General features: G+C 43.4%; 2 protein-coding genes across 3 annotated transcripts; both read left to right on the forward strand.

Moving 5' to 3' along the window:
• The first annotated feature begins 973 nt into the window (after positions 1 to 973).
• On the forward strand, positions 974 to 18,046 carry aclya (ATP citrate lyase a). Its single transcript, XM_053851258.1, has 28 exons — positions 974 to 1,122; positions 2,690 to 2,857; positions 5,161 to 5,283; positions 5,977 to 6,039; positions 6,105 to 6,295; positions 8,869 to 8,948; positions 9,467 to 9,597; positions 9,898 to 10,016; positions 10,534 to 10,670; positions 10,746 to 10,807; positions 10,872 to 10,989; positions 11,514 to 11,668; positions 12,728 to 12,821; positions 12,983 to 13,124; positions 13,201 to 13,369; positions 13,441 to 13,545; positions 13,770 to 13,966; positions 14,582 to 14,663; positions 14,732 to 14,842; positions 14,900 to 15,027; positions 15,408 to 15,501; positions 15,836 to 15,990; positions 16,066 to 16,216; positions 16,282 to 16,425; positions 16,560 to 16,673; positions 16,741 to 16,823; positions 16,998 to 17,074; positions 17,155 to 18,046. Exons 2-28 carry the CDS (start codon positions 2,699 to 2,701, stop codon positions 17,247 to 17,249), a joined length of 3,279 nt encoding a protein of 1,092 aa, XP_053707233.1. The 5' UTR covers positions 974 to 1,122; positions 2,690 to 2,698; the 3' UTR covers positions 17,250 to 18,046.
• Positions 18,047 to 18,272: 226 nt separating this feature from the next.
• Positions 18,273 to 21,942, forward strand: klhl11 (kelch-like family member 11). 2 transcript variants are annotated; one of them, XM_053851803.1, is made up of 3 exons: positions 18,273 to 18,318; positions 18,613 to 19,092; positions 19,218 to 21,942. In XM_053851803.1, the coding sequence occupies exons 2-3, from the start codon at positions 18,626 to 18,628 to the stop codon at positions 20,800 to 20,802; spliced, it is 2,052 nt and encodes a 683-aa protein (XP_053707778.1). In that variant the 5' UTR covers positions 18,273 to 18,318; positions 18,613 to 18,625; the 3' UTR covers positions 20,803 to 21,942. The 2 variants fall into 2 exon arrangements, with proteins under 2 accessions (XP_053707778.1, XP_053707777.1); XM_053851802.1 differs by lacking the exon at positions 18,273 to 18,318 and having other exon boundaries at positions 18,332 to 19,092.
• The last annotated feature ends 47 nt before the right edge of the window (positions 21,943 to 21,989 follow it).

Raw genomic sequence — 21,989 nt, forward strand, 5'->3', positions numbered from 1 at the left:
TTCCCTCGAGATACTTCAACTCCACCACTTGGGGCAAGAACTCTCCACCGACCCGGAGAGAGCAAACCACCTTATTCCGGTCGAGAACCATGGCCTCAGACTTGGAGGTGCTGATCCACATCCCGGCCGCTTCACACTCGGCTGCAAACCGCCCCAGTGCATGCTGAAGGTCCCGGTCCGATGAGGCCAGCAGAACGACATCGTCCGCAAATAGCAGAGATGAAATTCTGTGGTTGCCGAACCGGATCCCCTCCGACCCCTGGCTGTTCCTAGAAATTCTGTCCATAAAAGTATTGAACAGAACCGGTGACTGTCCGGTTTATTTAGTCTACTAATTTATTTTAGTGATCATCACTTTCAAAATCATGTTAATTTTAAAGCGTGTATAAGATGGTTATTTTAGTAACCGTGTTCACGAGGAATTGCTGCCTTTCGAAATTGGATAAACATCATAACCACTAAATAATTGTATAGTGATGTAATGAATCATACGTTGATCCTAGTTTTCAGAAACAGGTTTTTTTCTCGAGTTTCTGGCTCCACCCAGAGTCCGGTGGAGCCAGTTCTCATCTTCCTATAGGCAAATACGGCAGCGGTCATACGAGTGATACAAGATACGATAGCACAAGTTAAACACACAAAAAAAAACAATGTAAATTTAGATTAGACGCCTGGTAGGAAGCCATCAAACTATCCGTTTTTCCACAAAATAAGCAACAAAAAGTACTCATCTGGACGCAAAATTTGGAAATCAGTGATGGCTAGAAATCATATTGTTTGGTATAAGTGAATGTGTGACGATAACAATGTCAAAAGTATAAGCACGAATATGAATGAATGTTGAATGTTTTTTAGTCGACCCTTTTTAAAAAAAAACTTACCTTAAATATGTCCTACCGACCCTGAACGCAACAATAGAGCATGGTGTGCGTTTGACCAATCAGAGCGCAGCAAACATCAGCGGAGACTATCGGCAGATCCGCGACGGTGACAAAACTCCGCAGCTTCTGTCTTTCTAACGACAGTCACCGCTGGAAGTGGAGCCATTCCTCTGACTAAAACCCCCGTAAACCATTTCAACACTCCATTCCACCCTTCCAAACAGCACCTCCTTCCACCCAGGTTGGTCAGCTTTGTTTTTCCTGCTGCAGCTTTTCCTCGCTTTTCTTTCAAGTCAACCAACCTTCTCAGCTAAAGATAAAATCCACCACTCTCCATTTCACCTGCTACTTATTTTGTCGTTGAGTTGTTCAAATGTGGAGCCTACGTCACTTTTCTCAAGTAGTGATGCTAACATTTCTACGTTGCTTACGTAGCCATCTAACCGGTTTGGAAAAGAATGAATGAGTGGTGAATGACCGGTTGTTTATGTTGAAAGATTAGCTTATTAGACACTTTACTAATACAATAAATTTGTATATTTAATGTGAGTTATATTGCCGTTATTATTTCACACTTTAACTATTCTTATTGGATGCTAGTAGAGTAAAATGTTGCGCGGCGTGAGGCCAGTGTTATCCACCTGCTAACGTTGCTGTGTGGATCTCTGCTGGTTTCCTGTTAGAGATATTGGACGATCAATAGCGATTCATCTCTGGGAGAACCAGCAGTCAGTGGAATCAGGGCTCTCAGCTCAATGAGGTGAAGAAAGCGAGGACAGCAGGCACTTTGCTTGCAAGGAAGGCTGCACAAGATACAGCACATGAAGGGTTATAAGTCAAATAATAATCTTGCGTTTTATATTTTATTTGCCTCTTGAGTTTCTCCACTGTACTCACATTTTAGAATCCTAACTTGGAAACTGTCCGGTTCTCAATCAACCTGTGCACGAAATGATCTGGATATGTATTTGCCATGTAAGCAAGTGCTGCAAGTCTTGCACAGCTCACGTCTTCACCGCTGCTGTTTCCTTCCTTATTTGAGTATGTAGTTTGTGTTCACAGCCTCCACTAACCTGCACTAATTTATTATATATACTAGTTTTCCTTGGGTAATAGTTGTAGTAAATATGTGTTTTGCTTAAGTTGCTTGTTATGTAATCCTATTTGTGTCTCTTTCCTTTGGATTTCCTGCTTTATTTGCCTGAATTATACTTTTTGAAGGCCGTCTCTGTCTTCTCGAGAGATTATTTAAAAAAGGATGATAGGATTAAGCTTCTCAGTGTCTGCCAAAACCTGTTCGACAACATAAGAAAAAATGTTTTTTTGGTCCCGAGGTCTGATTGAAATCGCTTGAAGTATGTTGTTGCAGAAATGGATCGCCGTTCATATGTTCATGTTTTGCAAAACGTGCTGTCTGTTACAAAATACATTACATTGTGAACACACAAACACTGCAATATTTGAGCATTGGAGCTAGTCTCAATCCAACATGCTTGTCATGCTGTAAGATTTCTAGGTGATCTGCATGCGTGACGTGCTCTTGTTTACCTCTTTCAAATATCCCGAAGTTACTGTTGCCTATGAGCATCCTTGCAGCCAGCACGAACTCAGTTATCGCACCCTGTTTGCGGTCCATTTCATCCTCAATGACCACTCTATATAGACGGATAGTTACGGTGCATTTTCAGTCTTCATGTGTTGCAGAATGAAGAAGACTTTGTTGGAAAAATTATGAGCGAATGAAGATTCTATTTGAGTCAACGTCGTCATTGATAGTGAAAATCTTGTCTGTCATCATATCCATCCAGGCCGCAGTCATGTCTGCCAAAGCAATTTCAGAGCAGACAGGGAAGGAGTTCCTCTACAAGTACATCTGCACATCAGCGGCTGTCCAGAACAGATTCCACTATGCCACCGTGACTCCAGAAACCGATTTTGACCAGCTGGCCAAAGACCACCCTTGGCTGTTGACAGAGGTGAGAAGATGCATCAACAATGTGGAAGATGAAGCTAGACTTGGAGCAGCCGTTTCTAATGAAAGGTTATGGCCAATAAACGTCTCCTCCACTTCTGGAAAATGATCTTCTTAGAGGACAATTACTTAGTGTAGCAGCAGAGTGGTCTCCTGGCGCGTGTTAGTGGAGGCACAGCAACAAAGCTGCTTTGTCACTGGTGGAAGTGAACTCCATGACACGTAAGCGAAATGACTCATCATTAAGTTTAAATGATACAAATGATCCGATTTATTTTTTTTTTATTTTTTTTATTTTTTATTTTTTGGGGGTGAAGATGAATTGGATGGAGTGTGTAACAACATCTCCTTCGCAGTCTTGATGCAAGCATTTTTTTTTATGGACAGTTTGACCTGCTCTAGTCACAAAAAAATAATACATTAATTCAACTGAAGATAGAACGATTGAACTGAATTTATTATAATGATACAATAAATTCCTGTAATCCAACTTTCCAAAAAAATATCAATTGTAAAAAAAAATGTCTAGCCACGACTTCAAATGAATTTGAAAGTGAAAATTGAAATGAAAAAATTGAAAGTTTTCAAATCATTACAAATAGAAACTTGATCTTCACACGCACACATGCACGAACACACACACGAACACACACTTCCTATCTTAGTGAGGACCGTCATTGAAATACATTGACATAACCCTGTCCCCAGCCTCTCCCCCTAAACCTAACCATCTAACACAAATGGCTAAACTTAACCTTCACTCTTAACCAAACTAAAACCCAGTTATAGTAACCCGGCTATTTTGTCATTTTAACCCTCAAAATGAGGCTTGACAAAGTGAGGACCGGCCAAAATGTCATCATTTTGCAAAAATCCTCACTCTGTTCATTAAAATCTCATACAGGTTCTCACAAAGATACAAGTACAAGTACACACACATGCGCACACAAATATAGATACAGTAGAAGGATATCAGCTACTTTGAGCATCAGATAACACTGTAATAACCAGTTATTCATGTGTGAGCTCTTTTAAAAAATGTCAATTTCAGTAGGGACTAGAAGTAAATTTGCTTTTAGCAGTTGTCGTGGTCTTCTCTGAGGATACTTGCCACACTCCAACCCGCCTAGATCTGCTCTAGCTTAGCGGTCTGTTAACTGAATTACACTGTGACGCAGACCTGTCTCCCTCTCAGCTTTTTATCTCAGAGGATGTTGCAGGCAGATAGACGGAGATTCCTCCTGCGGTTGGATTGATTGGAAAATTACATTAACTTTCACCCTTCGTCTGTGTCTTCCTCTGCTCACTGGCAAATACCCAGATCCTAATGGCTCCTCTGTCATAAGTCATTCAGCAGAAAGGCTGCACTCGGGCGGTGGGGGTGGATACAGACTTGGCATTCACGTCATCCCAGCACAATCGTGAATTCATTCTTCAGTAGCGGTCAGCGAAATGTTACGATTAGAAACACGATTATTGGAATGAGAATGTTGCTGATAAAGCTGTATTCTTCAAGTGGAAGACACTGGAATACAGAAGGTCAATGTGCTGACTCATGAGTAAAAGATCCATGAGAAAACAAGCTCTATGTTTGAGATGTTTTCCAAATCAGATCAGGTACAAAAATATAGTTTAGTATGACTCACACTTGCCTAAAAAGCAACAGAAACAATTCTTCTAAGATAGGAGGAAGTTAGGGTTGAAAAGCAGAATTTTATTGATCAGAATAAAACACATCCGGATTCTCATGCAATTATGTTGTGCATATTTAAATTGATAGTGAAAATTTAAATGAAAAAAGTTATTTTTCGGATCATCAAAAATTAAATACTGCACTGGAAAAATAAATAAAATAAAAAATAAAATCAATAATTTAACTTAATTTCAAGAAACATACTTATGTTTTAGGACAGTAATTTAACTATTTGTAAAACCATTTGCCCAAATAAAATGACTAAAATAATTTTTTATTGGTTTGCATTCTTCTATGTTTAATTCAGAACATGAAGAGTGCTCATCTGGGTAATGTATATAGACCTAAATTGATGTTTTTGTAATTGAAATGGAGTGTAAAATCCATAAAATAACAAACCAGGGGAATGAATATACAACGAAATTTGAAGGTTATTGCCTCTTAATATCGAGGTTCACCTTTATTTACACTGTTTACATCCCTATTTCGTCCAGTGATTTGACTTAATGGTCCTGCAAAATATAACCTGCCGCAGCTGTTTCTATATAAAGAGCACTAGGAAGCGTTATGGCATAATTCTTCATGAGTCATCCAAATTATTTTGTACATTTCAGAGGCTCGTCGTGAAACCGGACCAGCTGATAAAGAGGCGTGGAAAGCTGGGTCTCGTTGGCGTCAACCTGGACCTGAACGGCGTCAGAGAATGGCTGAAGCCCCGCCTGATGAAAGAGGCGGCCGTAAGTCATCCGCTCTCGCAGCCAATTTTGTCGTCCCGCTGTGCCGCTGGAGCACTTTGCAGATCACCCTTTTAATCAATAAAGGGACCCATTTAATTTGTTCCCTCCTCCCGCTGCCCTTCCCTTCACCCTTTGCTAAAGGTGTGTGAAGGCTCCAGCCAACAGTAATTCGGAGTAGTCGGCGGTGGCCAGCTCTCCCACTAAATCAACAAACCATCCATGTGCTCCCGGTAACTGTGACACACCCTGAGATGCTGCCTTGCCTCATAAACTCACACTATCTTCTGCTGACGGATGAGGCGTCTCCGTAAAAAAAGACGTTTTTCCTCATGAGCCTTTCGTCTTCATGTTGTGCTACTGCAGTCGTCTGTGAATTTTCCCATTTTCTGTCTTTTTAAAATGGCAGCTCCTGTTTTCTAGTTGTCCCCTCTCCTCCCCGCCTGGCTGCTCAAAGTGAGTCCCCAGCTGCTGTTGGCCTTTACCAGTGAAATGGTGACAGCTCCACTATAAATGAGCCGCCTCAGCACAGAGGATGACGTTTCCTTCTGTGTTATTCTTCCCAAATGCCAAGTCCTTTCTTCAATTACCACTCATAGATGAAGCCAGATTTAAGCAGATGGAGTAAAGCAGAGGGCGTATGTGAATGAAGAGGGGTTCATTTTTGACTTATTTTTCTCTTTTTTTACTCAATAGGTGGGAAAAGCTAAAGGAATTCTCAAGAACTTCCTCATTGAGCCATTCGTGCCACATAAACAGGTAATGAAGCCGTTGAACGGGTTCCATTTTTGGTCCTCATATGTTGATAATGCATCCCAATTTAGGAAGAGGAGTTTTACGTTTGCATATACGCCACACGAGAAGGAGACCACGTCCTGTTTCACCACGAAGGAGGAGTGGACGTGGGGGACGTGGACGCCAAAGCAAAAAAGCTGCTGGTCGGGGTGGATGAGAAGATCAGTGAAGAGTCTGTGAAGAAGGAGCTGCTGGGCAACGTCCCGGGCGACAAGCAAGTGTAAGTAAAGGAGGTTTACGACTAGGAAGTTGTTGCTTTAGTCATCAATCGTCTTTGAATGCTGAAGAGGCTTTAGAGGAGTCATTTATGTATCCCAAAAACAAAGCTCTCACTTTCTTGGGTTAGAACTTGGTATGGTTTGATTAAAACTTCACACTACAAACATATTTATCTGTGCGGTGTCCATTTTATGACAAATCTATGAAAGTTTTGTGCATTATGATGAAGCAGTAAATTTACTTTTTTGTTAAATAATATTAAATGGCTTCACTACTTTCTTAGTTACTGTCAATAACTAAGTTCACTTATGTTGGTAAATGAATTTACCAACCAATGGTGAACAGTGCAAAAAGAATATTACGCCAGATGCACTTGTGGGATGAACACAAACTCCATTTTTAAAATGATAAAATCTATAGTCAATTTTCAGTCACCAGTTCATGTTTGTAGGATATTATTATATTTGAATTCCGCCTTTTGTTATGGAGTATCACTCTCTTTTACCTTACACTTCTCTGTATATAATTTACATATTCAACCCCTTAAGTTAAGTTCTTGGACCTTATAATATGGTGTCTTTACAACTGCTTTCCTCGTGGTCACGATGATGCAATTACCATAGAGGCAGGGGCTGGAATTCCATTAGACAAATGAAAAGCGCACTCCATTTATCAGGCCATCTCCTCCTCCTCCTCCTTAGCAATGCAACCTCCACATTCTGGCCACGTCCTCTTGTTTTGATGCGTTTGATACCATAGTTGGTGCTCAGTAACCCCTCCCGACCTTCTACTGCGTCGTGTCTCCTACGTCTCAGTATGGCTGCAAGTCACTGTCATGGCTGGCAGGAGTCCGATACGTCGACTCACTGCCTCACCCTCGACTGGGGAAGGAAAATCCAGGGCTTTTACTGCTTTTCCGTCAGCTACAGCTGAGTCACTCTGGACCCGCAGGAGTCCTGACAACTGCAGCTCTGTGCTATGTTGTCAACAAGGGAGGGAAAAGGCTCCCTCCCTCCTCATGTTTGCACCCCCCTCCCCATCCACCTCCAGCCTTCACTGCTCCGTTTTGACACATGATGGAAGAATTGAATTATGGTTTCCCTCCAGTACAGCAAGAGTCTCTGCAGCCAATTTGCAGGTGGACTGCTTCCTGTCTGGCCTCGACGATCCTTCATCAATATTGGCTGTAGTTCATGACAATCCATCTGGCTTCAGTGGGAGATAAAATTTCAAAAACAGTAATAACCTCAGTGAATCATTGGGCGGTGTCTTGTCCAGCAGTGTTACTGACGACAGAAGCAAGTTCACTTGTTTCTTAGATTTTGAGTTTTTGAATGAAAGTGAGTCCATTTGTCTACACTAGTCTGTAAAACAAAGGGTGCAGTTTTATTTCATACATGCTCCACCCTCTAGCAGACTTCGCTATTGGTTAATCCTTTGTAATCGTCCTTTTTTTTCCACTGAAGCACCTTGAATTGATCTTGGTTCAACCCTTCTCACCATCCATTGTCACTATGGAGAAATGAGAAGCGAGGTCCTGCATGTTGTGTGAAGCCCCCTGGCCTCCGACGATCTCCGTGCATCTGTCTGGCCTACGCTTAGATTATAAACCAACAGCAAAATCTGTTAGTGGGTGGAGCATGTATGAAATCGAAATAACAGTTACCTGGATGTGACTCAAGTTCTAAGAGTACATGCTGAGCCCTCTAACTGTTCGCCCAGCTGGACCTTCTCTCTGTTGCCAAAAGGGACAATTCACTGTAGCAGAGGCCATAATAGGGGGCTAATCCTTCCCCCAGTTGGACAGACATAATATTATTATTTGTTTATATTATTATTTCATAGAAAAGGTGATGCCTTATGAGGGATAAACCAATAGCGAAGTCTGTTAGAGGGCTCTGCGTGTACTCATAGAGCTGGAGTTACATCCGGGAAAATAATACTCTGTATTAGATTAGTGCGATTGTTCTTAAATAATATTTCTTATTAGTCAGTGTAGTTCATATTTTACTGAATTTAATTTTTGTATGTTCACCATACATCAGCGGAACTATGGTATGGAAGATTATGTTGTGACTTCTGAAGATATGTGTGCCGTCATGTTACTTTTGTTTGTTAATATTGATTTTGAATTGTTGGTCATATTCAGATTTTAGTTTGGGAGTAAAATACTGCTTACTCATGTTTGTGTTTTCAGTAATTAAAAGCACTCGCATCCTTGGTTTTCAATGAGAGACGCTCTGCAATTGCCACTTTCAGGACAGAAAATTTTTTATGTCACAGTAGTTATGGTTATCCCACACCCTACGCACTTAAAAAATAAAAATAGCAGACTTAATTTGTCTTTTTTGAGTAATATATTGTGAAACTAAAAACCTGCCCTCAAGACTTCCACACATCAAAATGTCCCAACTTAGGTCAAAGATTAATATATGGCACGCACAGTACCATCAAAAAGCACCATCATCTTGAGACTTCATGTTCTTATGTGGTTTAACATTCCCTTGGAGATCTTGAATCATTATACGGTATTGAATAAATTACAATATCAATTGGAATCTGTTCTCCCTGCAGTGTCCTGGCCAGTTTCATTGTGGGACTCTTCAACCTGTACGAGGAGCTGTTCTTCACCTACCTGGAGATCAACCCACTGGGTGGGTTTCTGAGCCAACCTTTGACTTTGAAAGCGACTGTAATAAGACATGACTAAGTCAATAATTGAGATGCTTTACAGTGTAATAGCATTAATACATGACATAACCCTGACCTTTGATTTTGTTGTCTAGTATTTTTATTCATGCTTTGAACATTTAAAGTAAAAACGACTTTATACCTGGTCAACAATATCGAGACCAGAGACTTTCTATACATTTATAAATATGTTATTAGATTATATAATTTGCAAGAAGACTACAAAGACATTAACTGGAGGCGAAAGTTGATTCAGCCACATTTCCTAACTGTCGCTGGAAACCAGCGAATAATTCATGTGCTGGTGTTTGATGATGTTCATTACGGACTAATTGGGCTGCGTTGTTTCCCCCCACGGCAGCTGTTCCTGGTGCTGCTGGGACCTGTGCTGCTTTCATGTCGCACCCAGCCAGACCTCCATGTGTTTGATAGTCAGACGCGACAACACGCTGTCACTGATGATGATGCAAATGTTTTCCAGTGGTCACTAAAGATGGCGTCTACGTGTTGGACATGGCAGCGAAGATCGATGCCACTGCAGACTACATCTGCAAGTCCAAATGGGGGGATGTGGAATTCCCACCCCCCTTTGGCAGGGAGGCATATCCAGAGGTGAGGCTGCGATCAGTTTAGTCACCAATAACTAAAATATTTGGATTGAAAGAAATCTAACTATAGTTAGAAAAAGGTGCTTATTTTCCAGTATGCCAGTTATTTCCTCTTATTTTCATCTGGTTTGTCTGCTTGTGTTTGTGCCTGTGACTGCCAAAGGCCAAAAGGCGTCTTTGTTTGCAGTCTGTTTCGTGTTTACCTGTTGATTGCTGCTGCTGCTGCTGCTGAGGAGTGATGCTTGTGTTACTGTGGTTACACACATCCCCTACACTCCTCTTTGACCTTGTTTTGTCCTCACAGGAGGCTTACATCGCCGACCTGGATGCTAAGAGTGGTGCCAGCCTTAAACTGACGCTGCTCAACCCTCGTGGTAGGATCTGGACCATGGTGGCCGGGGGCGGGGCCTCGGTCGTATACAGGTACCTTTTATTTAAAAAAAAAAAAAAATTGTTGATGTTACTTTTATTTGGTTTGGCTGTTCTTCTCAGACACCACTGCTCGAGGGTGGTGTCTACCTCTCTACTGTGGCTGACAGGATGTGGAGCGTGAGTCGTCGACTCCTCAGCTGTGACTAATTATCCCCTATGAGAAGCATTGCCGTCATCTACTCTCTGTGTAGTCCTCTTAAAAGAAGAGCAACCGCAACTATAGCTGAACATGTTTTCTAAACAGTTATTACAGCACCAGTTTTTTAACTGGAAATGGCGTGATGGTTTGTTGTCTTATCTAAATCATCTACAAACAAAAACAATGAATGTCACAAAGCCTCGAGCGACACTTTTAAAATAATGTTGAACTATTAGTAACATGACAAGTTTTATTTGGCTACACTCTTTGTGCTGGTCTCTGTGGTGTAGGAACAAAACAAAGTGTGGGCTGCATCGTATTTCACAGGTCTGTTGTTCACAGAGTGATGTGTAAAAATGTGTAACGCAGCGACACAATCTGTGATCTGGGTGGTGTGGATGAGCTGGCCAATTACGGGGAGTATTCGGGTGCACCGAGCGAGCAGCAGACGTACGACTACGCCAAGACCATCTTGTCCCTGATGACCAGAGAGAAACATCCAGATGGTATCAAGTCTTCTTATTTCCAGAAAAAAAGAAAAAAACTCAGGTTGTCTTTAATGGCGGGTAAATGTGTTGCAGGAAAAATACTCATCATCGGTGGAAGCATTGCCAACTTCACTAATGTTGCGGCAACCTTCAAGGTAATGGGTTCTCTTCCCCACATGACACCAAGTTACTCACTTTATGACTCTCTGTTATTCAAAGGGAATTGTCAGAGCCATCAAAGACTACCAGGTTCCCCTGAAGGAGCATGAGGTGACCATATTTGTGCGCCGTGGTGGCCCCAACTACCAGGAAGGTCTGCGAGTGATGGGAGAAGTTGGTATGTTTTCTTGGCCATTTCAAACAGCTCAGCGACTTCTATTGTTTATGTTGGTGCTGCTCATTGTCAGTTTGTTACAGTCTTGAATCCCCCTCAGTTTGAGATTATAGTAACGGAAAACCTAACTACCTTCACCATGCTGAGGCAAACCAAGCACTGCTGGAGCTTGTAATGGGAAGACAGTGCATGAAAATACTGGTCGCAGTATGATGGTCGAGGGGCAGAACTCTTACAGTCCGAACTGGGATGGTAGAAAAATAAAACATTTATGCAAACGAGATACTTCAATGACACGAACTGAAAGATAATCTGTAAAAACAGTTGAAGATGTTAAATGAAGCAAATAGTTTTCTGATACTGAATAGCATTTTCCATGTCTGTTGACAGGAAGGTAAAAACTTATTTTAGAAGATGGAATGAAATAGTTTTTTCATGGTGTCAATAATCTGAAGCACAAAATTATATATTTTTTTCGCACCCCAACTTTTGAATGCCTCACAACAGTGGATTTATTTCCCCCCCAGGAAAGACAACAGGGATCCCCATTCACGTGTTTGGCACTGAAACCCACATGACGGCCATTGTTGGCATGGCACTGGGCCACAAGCCAATCCCCACCGAGCCCCCCGCGGCCGCCCACACGGCCAACTTCCTGCTCAACTCCAGTGGCAGCACATCGGTATGACACACGCCAACATGATGTCCCAGTCTCATGCAGCACACTTGAAATTTCACACAGTCATGTCTGGGAGAAGCAGGAAGTGCTGCTTGTTTGCCTGAGCTCCTGTAGCTCTTTTGTGTCAAGAGATTGCTGAGGCATTAGTGAGCGCTTGCACTCCAATGGTCACATGACCGCACTGACTACCCTCAAGCGTCCATTAGGATTGCTCCATGTTGCAAACTGGAAGAATGCACATACACCCGACTGTAGGCTGGTGGACATCTATGTCATGCTTTTGTTCGTCTTCAGTCTTTATTGAGTCTGAAGCCTGATTTGTAACACGATGGGAACCTTGCAACATTCATCACATTTGTTTCTGGTAAACTAAATATAGCAAACAAGTACATCAAACCAGTCATTCTACAATCACAAGATTGAGAAATTATTGGAAATGAATGTCATTTGGATGGAGCTCAATAGAGTGCAGGCGTCGTGTAGTTTCAATATATATATTTTTCATTGACTATGTCAGTAATTTTCACAAGGATGCTCTGTGCAAACACATGAACACAAAAAATCACATTTTTCTTTCACCTCTTGAGACTTTTGTATGGAAACAAAATAATATTTGCATGTCGACTGTTGGCTTATAACGATTTATATGAGTATTATTTGCATTACTACATTTAAAAATGACTCAAATTTTGAGGTCAGGTTTCTTTCTGGAAATTTCAGTTTTGCATTATTGCTGGGTACTGTAGCTGCAGTTGAAGTCTTTCACTGACTTTCCTGTGTCTTGTTTTCTCTGACATTAAGGTTAAACATTTTTGTTTCTGATAAGGCAATAACTAGATTATGCAAAAATAAAGTGGTTCAAATCCTGCTATAGCAAGGCTCACTTTCACTTTCTAATTCCGCTTTCCTGCTTGCCCCCTCATTTAATGAATGCTTTTAGCAACCTCCAGTGGCTGGTGATAGTTTTGCATTGCAATTCTGTGATGTGCACTACATTCAAAACAGCTTTAAATATTCAATATTGCAGTGTATAATAAATACTTCTGAATATTTTGTGCCCAGACTCCAGCATCCACAAGAACCGCGTCATTCTCTGAAAAGAAACCCAAAGTGGACTGCTCACCTGCCAAGAAAGCACCGGCTGGCGCAGCTGTCGGTGAGACGAGGATGCATGACACTCTCCAATGGTCATCCAAAATACATTTAAACCCCTTGTCACAGTCGCATCTTGATTTTGATAAGATAAAGCTTGAAGATTAATGATGCCTTAAGTGGATTTCTGGGAAGAATTAAGTGATTTTTCTGGATCCCTTGCAGCCAAGGCGACCACACTCTTTAGCAAGCATACCAAGTCTATTGTTTGGGGGATGCAGACGCGGGCCGTGCAGGGCATGTTGGACTTTGACTACGTGTGCTCCAGAGAGGAGCCGTCCGTGGCAGCTATGGTCTACCCCTTCACGTGAGCGATGCCGTCAAACATCCCATAATCCTTTGCAGAATAGTCTTTGAAAATTCCTCCTTATTTCTCCTCTCAGTGGCGATCACAAGCAGAAGTTCTACTGGGGCCATAAAGAAATCCTCCTTCCAGTCTATAAGAACATGGGCGACGCCATGAAGAAGCACCCGGATGTGGACGTGCTCATCAACTTCGCCTCGCTGCGGTCAGCCTTTGACAGCACCATGGAGACCATGCAGTTCCCCCAGGTTTGCTTTCCTAACTGAACCATCTGGAGGCATCTTTATACGCTTGCTTTATTTGACTTAACTGCCTTCAGATCCACACCATTGCCATCATTGCTGAAGGGATTCCTGAAGCACACACCAGGAGGATCATCAAGAAGGCAGATGAGAAGGGCGTCACCATTATTGGACCTGCAACTGTGAGTCCTGCTTCACTAGGTTCCTAAGGGATATTTTGTTTTTGAGGCAGGTCATTGAACCGGCTATAGGTCTGAATCCTTGGGTGCATTTGTGTATATAGGTTCATTCGTGATGCAATATTTCAGCTTCTTGTTTATGTTCACATTGTATGATGTTTGCCGCTGTCCACTCCCCATGACTTCTGTCCACATTGCTGCTCTTTCATCTTCCCTGCCTTGCTCAGGTTGGAGGCATCAAACCAGGCTGCTTCAAGATTGGCAACACTGGTGGCATGCTGGACAACATACTGGCTTCTAAACTCTACCGCCCGGGCAGCGTGGCGTACGTCTCCCGTTCAGGCGGCATGTCCAACGAGCTCAATAACATCATCTCTCGCACAACAGATGGCGTTTTTGAAGGAGTGGCCATCGGTGGAGACAGGTGTGTGTCCGTCCTTACTTTACATTGGCTTCAACACACAGGATGTTGAATTGGAATTACAGGAATTAAGATGTTGTATTGCAAAAGTTATTGTTATAAACTTGTTTTCATGCACATACTGGACTCCATTATCTGATTTTCCCTCATAAAACAGTGGCTCTTGTTAACAAATATTACAATATATTACTGAACTTAGAGTGTCGCATTATATCGTATCACCACTACTGTATCGAATCTCCAGATACCTGCCAACGCATAGCCCCATTGAAGAACAGAAAATAAGCACACATTGCTTACGTTTGAAATTCTAGGACAATGTTTTGTTTTTGAAGATTATAATGCATTAATAAAATTGTTTCTACAGAAAAGCATTTGCTCTTTTTAGATTATATTTTGTACATACAAACTATGCAAAACAACCATGTTTGCAATATACTGTAAAGCCTCATTTTTTATTTATTTATTTATTTTTTATGTAATTTATTGAATTAATTTATTCAATTGTACTTTCTGTTTGCTAGTGGAAATCAAATTCAGGGGATAAATAGTGGATTCTGGGAGTTTCACTTCAGAATTTGGTGTTCATGTGGTTTTGGTCTGATGTGAACTGTGCAGATACCCAGGCTCTGTGTTCACTGATCACGTGCTGCGCTACCAAGACACTCCAGGAGTGAAAATGATCGTGGTCCTGGGAGAGGTGAGAGTCCAGTTTACTGCCTCTGACTCGAACCTTTTTCCTTAAACACGTTTGTGTCCATGCCGAAGATCGGAGGCACTGAGGAGTACAAGATCTGCCAAGCCATTAAGCAAGGCCGCATCACCAAACCTGTGGTGGGCTGGTGTATCGGCACCTGTGCCACCATGTTCTCCTCAGAGGTGAGAGAGAACTTTGCGGCACTTTAGATCCGGTGACTGAATAATACTGTTGTTCAGGTCCAGTTTGGCCACGCTGGAGCTTGTGCCAACCAGGACTCGGAGACTGCTGTAGCGAAAAACAAGGCCCTGAAGGAGGCTGGTGCGTTTGTGCCCAGGAGCTTCGATGAGCTGGGAGAGATCATCAAGTGAGTGTTTACTGTCGACGTAATGCAGAAAGATTTCAGTCTTTTGGAGGAAATGCAACTGAACAAAGGACCTTTAAGTGTGCTTTCTTTGTCCGAAACAGCACAGGAATAAATAGATCATTCCTTCCTCTTCTTGTGCGATTGGTCGGAGGTCAAAACACAGTGGATGATCATGAAGTAAATTGTGATCTCTATTAATTATTGAATAAAGTTACTCATTGGACCCATTTTAGTGTTTCATTCAAGTGTTTAAACCAGTTTAGGAAGATAATGGGAGAATAGTTGCCTGATGTTCTTAATGTTTTACTTTTCATCATTCTTTGGATGGGTTTTCCCCTTCAATTTTTAGTATTTCCGCTAAAACATGTCTTCCCTCTTAGATCAGTGTATGATGACCTTGTTAACAAAGGAATCATCAAACCAGCTGAGGAGATGCCACCACCTACTGTGCCGATGGACTATTCCTGGGCTCGTGTGAGTGATTTTTTTAACTTAAACTTTTAAAGAGTTGAAGCCTATATTTTGAAAAATGGAAAGAACTATTTAGTTACATGATCTTTTACCTTCTGAAGGAAGTTAGCAATGTTTTTTTTTGTTTAAATGTTTGTATAAAACATTTCTAGACAACAAAACCTCTTCCTAAGTAGCTGGAGTTCTGGCTTCTATTGCCTTTGTTGCCAGCTAATACATAGTAAGGGCTGTATTATTCAGACAGCTCTTTGAGAGGGAGTGTTTTATGTTTTCCGCTGTCGGCAAGCTATTGAATATTTATTGTTGAAGGTGGTTATGAGAGGTATTTGTCCTGCAGGAGCTGGGTCTGATCCGTAAACCAGCGTCCTTCATGACCAGCATCTGCGATGAGCGTGGCCAGGAGCTCATCTACGCGGGCATGCCCATCACTGAGGTCTTCAAATCTGAACTGGGCCTGGGAGGAACTCTGGGACTGCTCTGGTTCCAGAGGAGGTCAGTGCTTAAGCACAGTAGCTTTGATCTAAAACAGTTGAGGCTTTGTATTCACCGCTCTTTATGATGACGTAGGTTGCCCAGATACGCCTGCCAGTTCATCGAGATGTGCCTGATGGTGACTGCTGATCATGGACCTGCCGTGTCCGGAGCCCACAACACCATTGTCTGTGCCCGAGCTGGCAAAGACCTGATCTCCAGCCTCACCTCGGGCCTCCTCACCATCGTAGGATACACACGACTTAACTGATGAGGGATGAGCGAGACGATCTTCTGTTGCACTGTTTTCAGGGTGACCGGTTTGGAGGCGCTTTGGATGCTGCCGCCAAGCAGTTTAGTAAAGCGTTTGACAGTGGCATCCTGCCCATGGAGTTTGTCAACAAGATGAAGAAGGACGGGAAGCTCATCATGGGTATTGGCCACAGAGTCAAATCTGTAAGTTTATTTTTATACTTTTGTAATCGAGTTTAATTGTTATTCCCCTTTTTTGCGTTTATTAAATGTATTTTATTACTGCTTAATGGGGATAAAAGATTAGAGATTCTAAATTGTTTTCCGTTCTACCTCAGATTAACAATCCCGACATGAGGGTCCAAATCCTGAAGGACTTTGTGAAGCAGCACTTCCCGTCCACCCAGCTGCTGGACTATGCTCTTGATGTGGAGAAGATCACCACCTCTAAAGTAGGAATCCCATTCACTCATTCTCGTGTTCCAGAAATCCACTACAACTCTTCTCTTCTGCCGGTAGAAACCTAACTTGATCCTGAACGTGGATGGATTCATTGGCGTGGCCTTCGTCGACCTGCTCAGAACTTGTGGTGGATTTACACGGTAATAACTGCACCACAGAATCTTAAACTATAATCGTTGTGCAACAGACTGGAGGTGATCATGTTGCTTCTAGACTCTGTTGGAAGGCGAGTCAGAAAGTGATTCTTTAGCGCCCCCCAATGGCAGAACAGACAAACAACAATAAAGACTGCTTTGTATTCCCTTCGTTTCCAGGGATGAAGCTGACGAGTTTGTGGAGATCGGTGCTTTGAATGGCATCTTCGTCCTGGGCCGAAGCATGGGATTTATCGGTGAGCAACCCAGTCACCCTGAGCCCGCACTATGAGAACCACTCGGTTTATGTCTGATGAGCCATCTGTCCTCTACACAGGACACTACCTGGACCAGAAGAGGCTGAAGCAGGGTCTCTACCGCCACCCATGGGATGACATCTCCTACGTCCTCCCGGAACACATGTCCATGTGAACCGAGGATCTTTAGCTCCCACATGCTTAGCGTAGAGATGTTGTTGTTGGTAATATAGCTGCTACTACTTCAATATTTTTTGGGGGAAAAACTGTGAAGATGTAATGTTTTGTACAATGATGAGAAGCTTATCTATCAAGTGTCATGGGAAACAACTAATATTTGTGATCACTTAGTCGTTGTGCACCTCCCTATTGTGCCATATGTCAATACCTGAAGGTACTGTAGATCCTACTTATATTCAGTGTTGTAATTGTACAATTTAATGTTACATGAGTAAATTTTTTTTTTTTTACTTTAACCAGAAGTTTCATGTTTAAAAAGGGAAGAAATCTTTACATATCGCTTACATGCTAAAAAGTAGTTTGCTTGGTTTGTACAACAGTCACATCATGACTCTGAAATCATAAATAAATAATAAAGCGTAACAACTGTTTTGTCAGCTGTATCATAGAAAACTATTTAAAAATGTTCTGCTTTGTTTTAATGAAGTGAAGTTCGACCAAGTATACATCTAACTCATCGCTGGATCCATCTAAGAAACTTGATAATAATTTCCCATAGCGTGTGTTTGGGGCATTAATCACACGTGAATGTTTGTTGGGTGTTCAACACACACATCCATGAATTTATTGTATGTATAGTGTCACCTGTGGTATAGTGTTAAGGATGTACATTAACCTCTGGATAATAAAAGGTAATGATGTCAAATTATTTTTTTGACCGTTTTCTGTGTGTTGAAAATAGCTTTTATGTCAAAATGTTTCATTCATGAATGTGGTGTTTTAAGAATAGTATTCTTTTTATATTTTAGTCACTATAAATTTGGATCTATTTTATTTTAGATTTTTATTTATCACTCCCGGAATATGTAATAAATAGACTAATATACGACATGAACATCGAATCAAACTAACCTGTACCTACAGTACATATCAATAAATCAATTAAAAAAAAGATTGTTTTTTAATCGAGAGGTTCGCGTGACGTCATATGCGATGACGCCTTGGCTTCTGCTGCGCATGTCACCAATCCCGTGTTTACCAGGCTGAAGTACTTCCGCATCGGGGTGCGTAGTTTTCTAAGTAAACATTTCACTTCACCTTAATTTTATTAGCCCTTAAGTGAAGCATAGCGACACGTTGGCCAATGAAAAGATACGTTTCGAAAGGGATATCATTTTGACTTTATAGTTGCGTCTGTCATTACGTCGCTGTATATCTGACAGCCACTTCCGCTCTCGGCGAGCTAGCGAGCGCAGACCTCTCGGCGTCTCCTCCGTGTCATGTATGTGTGGCCGTTTATGCCTCCTCCCGTCCTTCACTAGTTTGTTCTGCTTCCTCCCTCTGCTCCCCGTCACTAGCACCAGCGGCAGGATGGCAGCAGCGGCCCCCAACCCGGAGGACTCCAGCAGGGGCGCCTGTAGCGGCTTCACCGGCGGCGCACCCAGCGCGCTGTCCGGAGACGGGGACGCGGAAGAGGCCGAGGACTTCAGCTCCTCGTCGCATTGCTCGGAGTTGTCTCGGCGGCAGAACGAGCAGAGGAAGCAGGGCTTGTTCTGCGACGTGACTCTGGCGTTTAGTAGCGGGGCGGCAGCAGTGAGCGTCCAGACCTGCGAGTTCTCCGCCCACAGGTCGGTCCTTGCCGCGGCCACCGACTACTTCACGCCCCTGCTGGGTGGACAGTTCTCGGAGTCCCTGTCGGGACGAGTGGAGATGAAGCAGTGGAGCTCGGAGCAGGGCCCGGATCCGGACACGGTGGAGGGCGTCATTCAGTACATGTACACGGGAGAGATCCGAGTCAGCACCTGCAATGTGCATGAAGTACTGGAGCTGGCTGACAGGTCAGTTATTGTTATTGTTTTCTATATGAGGACATCACTAAATACACCTTAGTTATACCTTATACTAGCTTTCATTCATTCTACCATATATTCATTTGTGTCCTTGGCTTTGCTTCCCGTCACAGGTTCCTTCTTCTGCAGCTAAAAGATTTCTGCGGTGAGTTTCTGAAGAAGAAGCTGAGCTTGACCAACTGTGTAGCCGTGCACAGTCTGGCCCACATGTACACGCTGGACCAGCTTGCTCTGCGGGCGGCCGACATGATCCGCCGCAACTTCTACAAGGTGATCCAGGACGAGGAGTTCTACACGTTGCCCTTCCACCTGGTCCGTGACTGGCTGTCTGACGCGGAGATCACCGTGGATTCTGAAGAGGTGTTGTTTGAAGCTGTGGTGAAGTGGGTGCAGAAGAACCCCGACGAGAGAAGCCAGTACTTTGAGGAGCTTTTCAGGCTCCTCAGGTTGCCTCAAATCAAACCCACGTATCTGACTAGGGTGGTGAAGAATGAAGACCTGGTGGCGGCTAATGAAGCATGCCGCAGACTGGTTTTAGAGGCAGTGGAGGGCCACGCTATACGCTTTGAGAACCTCAAGTCGGCGGACATGGAGTTCTGGTCCTCCAACATGGCCTCCTTTCAGCCTCGCTTTGGCCAAAATATGGACGTTATCATGGTTGTTGGCGGCGTGTCCGAGGGAGGAGACTACCTGAGTGAGTGTGTGGGTTACTTCATCTATGAGGACCGCTGGGTCAATCTTCCTCACATCCACAACCACCTGGATGGGCATGCTATTGCCACCACAGAGTCCCATGTCTATGTAGCAGGTTCCATGGAACCGGGCTTTGCTAAGACGGTGGAACGCTACAACCCTAACCGCAACACTTGGGAGCAAGTGAGCAACCTGACCACTCGCAAGCATTCCTTCGGCCTCACCTGCATCAAGGATATCTTGTACAGCATCGGTGGCCACGGAAACTTCAGCCCAGGTTTCAAAGATGTCAGCATCTACGAGCCAGAGCAAGACAAGTGGCACAACCTGGAGTCTGCGCCCAAAATCCTCCGCGACGTGAAGGCAGTCAGCGTGGAGGACCGCTTCGTGTACGTCACAGCACGCACCCCCGTAGACACGGATAACGAAGACGGACTGAAGACGGTGACGACGCGCTACGACACGGAGAGTCGGCAGTGGCAAGACGTGGACTCTTTGCCTCTCATCGACAACTACTGCATCTTCCAGATGGCAGTGGCGTCCACAAACTTCTACCACACTGCCTCCTGCTGCCCAAAGAGCTACAATGTGCGCGAGGAGGCCGTCAGACAGAAGATCAGCACGCGCATCTCTGATGAGATCCTGGAAAGTCTGCCGCCGGAGGTCACGAGCATCGAGGGCGCCGCCATCTGCCACTTTGATGATGACGTCTTCATTATCGGAGGCTGGAAAAACAGCGATGACGTCGACAAGCAGTATCGCAAGGAGGCGTACCGATACTGCGCCGAGAGGAAGCGCTGGATGCTGCTGCCGCCCATGCCGCAGCCGCGCTGCAGAGCCACGGCGTGCCACGTTCGCATCCCCTACCGATTCCTCTACGGATGCCAGCGCTACCCCATGCCCCAAAACCTGGCCCGCCAGCGGGATCGAATGCAGCAGATGCAGCAGCTCCACCGACGCACGCTCACCCTGCGCCGGCAGCTTCAGTCTCAGATCGAGTGCTGAGTCAGCACGTGCATCATCCATCCAAAGCTCTGCCACAGTCGACAACCTCAACATAGCCACCTTGTTGATACCGATATCTCATCGTTGTTCATGGAAGCTGCCGGTTGGTTTTCAACATGAATTGCAAGGGTGACAAGCTTGGGGTCTTGTTTGAATGTAAACATGTGAATAAGAGGGATGTATGAGGGCCAAGGGTTGAAAACACATTCCAGATTGAAGTGTTTGTACATAGATAGCATTAATCTGTACATTTGTACAAGTATATCGCATTCCTGTTTTCATTCTTTGTTACTGTGAATGCTACGTGTAATTTAGATCTGCATTTCGACATTCATTCCCACTCGCTTGTTGACTCTGCATTCCATTGTGACACTGTGACAATCTCTTAAAACGGATGCGGTAACAGTTAGTGGAGCTCTTCATTTTGCTTGTCGTTCTGCAGCACAGAATGAAGCTGTCGGTCTTTAACAGGAGGATAGCTTGGCTTCACATCGACATTTCAGCTGGAACAAGTCCTCCATCGCACAACTCGGAGGTCAAAAATAGAAGTGTAATTCTACTTGTGTGCATTTTGAAACCTTTCTTCCAGCAGGTGGGACGCTCTATTGGGCCAGTGTGTACTATTACCAGCAGGCTATCATTCCTTTTATTTGCACTTTGGCAGACAATGGTGTATAGCAATGTAATGTATGTAAGAAAAGAAGTCTGTGTGTAGCGTGTGTGTATGTTTGCTTACAGTTCTGTTGTTGATTCAGACCAGCACTTTCTTTGTCTTACAAAGGTTTACCGACTTCAGTTGCCGCTGCACTTTGACCTCGCTTATCTTACTCCTATAACTGTGATTGTATTTTTTTAAGCTGTTGCTCCCCACTCAATACATCTGGCGTTTAAAGATATGTCACCATGTAAATTTATGTGTCATAATACACAACCTTCCAAAGAAAGTATCAGTTAGGAGGAAAGGAACGAAGGTGTACTGGCGGTTGGAATAAATATCCTGCTCTTAAATAATGCCTGTGTATTCAACAGTATCAAGGAGGAGCGGTGTCTTGTCGTGATTCGCATGTTCATCATTGTGTTCTGACAGTGGCTGTTACATGCTGATGACATAACATGCAATTAAAGCTGTTTTGTAAGGTGCAGGATTTGTTTGTTGTCATTTGAGTCTCCAGCAGGAACTCACCTTG

Source organism: Synchiropus splendidus, chromosome 19 (genome assembly GCF_027744825.2).
Source record: "Synchiropus splendidus isolate RoL2022-P1 chromosome 19, RoL_Sspl_1.0, whole genome shotgun sequence".
NCBI classification, from domain to species: Eukaryota; Metazoa; Chordata; class Actinopteri; order Syngnathiformes; family Callionymidae; genus Synchiropus; species Synchiropus splendidus.

Bases quoted from the DNA above. Each gene is read 5' to 3' on its own strand.
- aclya (XM_053851258.1), top strand. From the start codon at position 2,699: ATGTCTGCCAAAGCAATTTCAGAGCAGACAGGGAAGGAGTTCCTCTAC. The intron at 10,990-11,513 runs GTATGTTTTCTT...TTTCCCCCCCAG, and splicing joins GCGAGTGATGGGAGAAGTTG to GAAAGACAACAGGGATCCCC. The intron at 11,669-12,727 runs GTATGACACACG...TTTTGTGCCCAG, and splicing joins ACTCCAGTGGCAGCACATCG to ACTCCAGCATCCACAAGAAC.
- klhl11 (XM_053851802.1), top strand. From the start codon at position 18,539: ATGTGTGGCCGTTTATGCCTCCTCCCGTCCTTCACTAGTTTGTTCTGC. The intron at 19,093-19,217 runs GTCAGTTATTGT...TTCCCGTCACAG, and splicing joins GTACTGGAGCTGGCTGACAG to GTTCCTTCTTCTGCAGCTAA.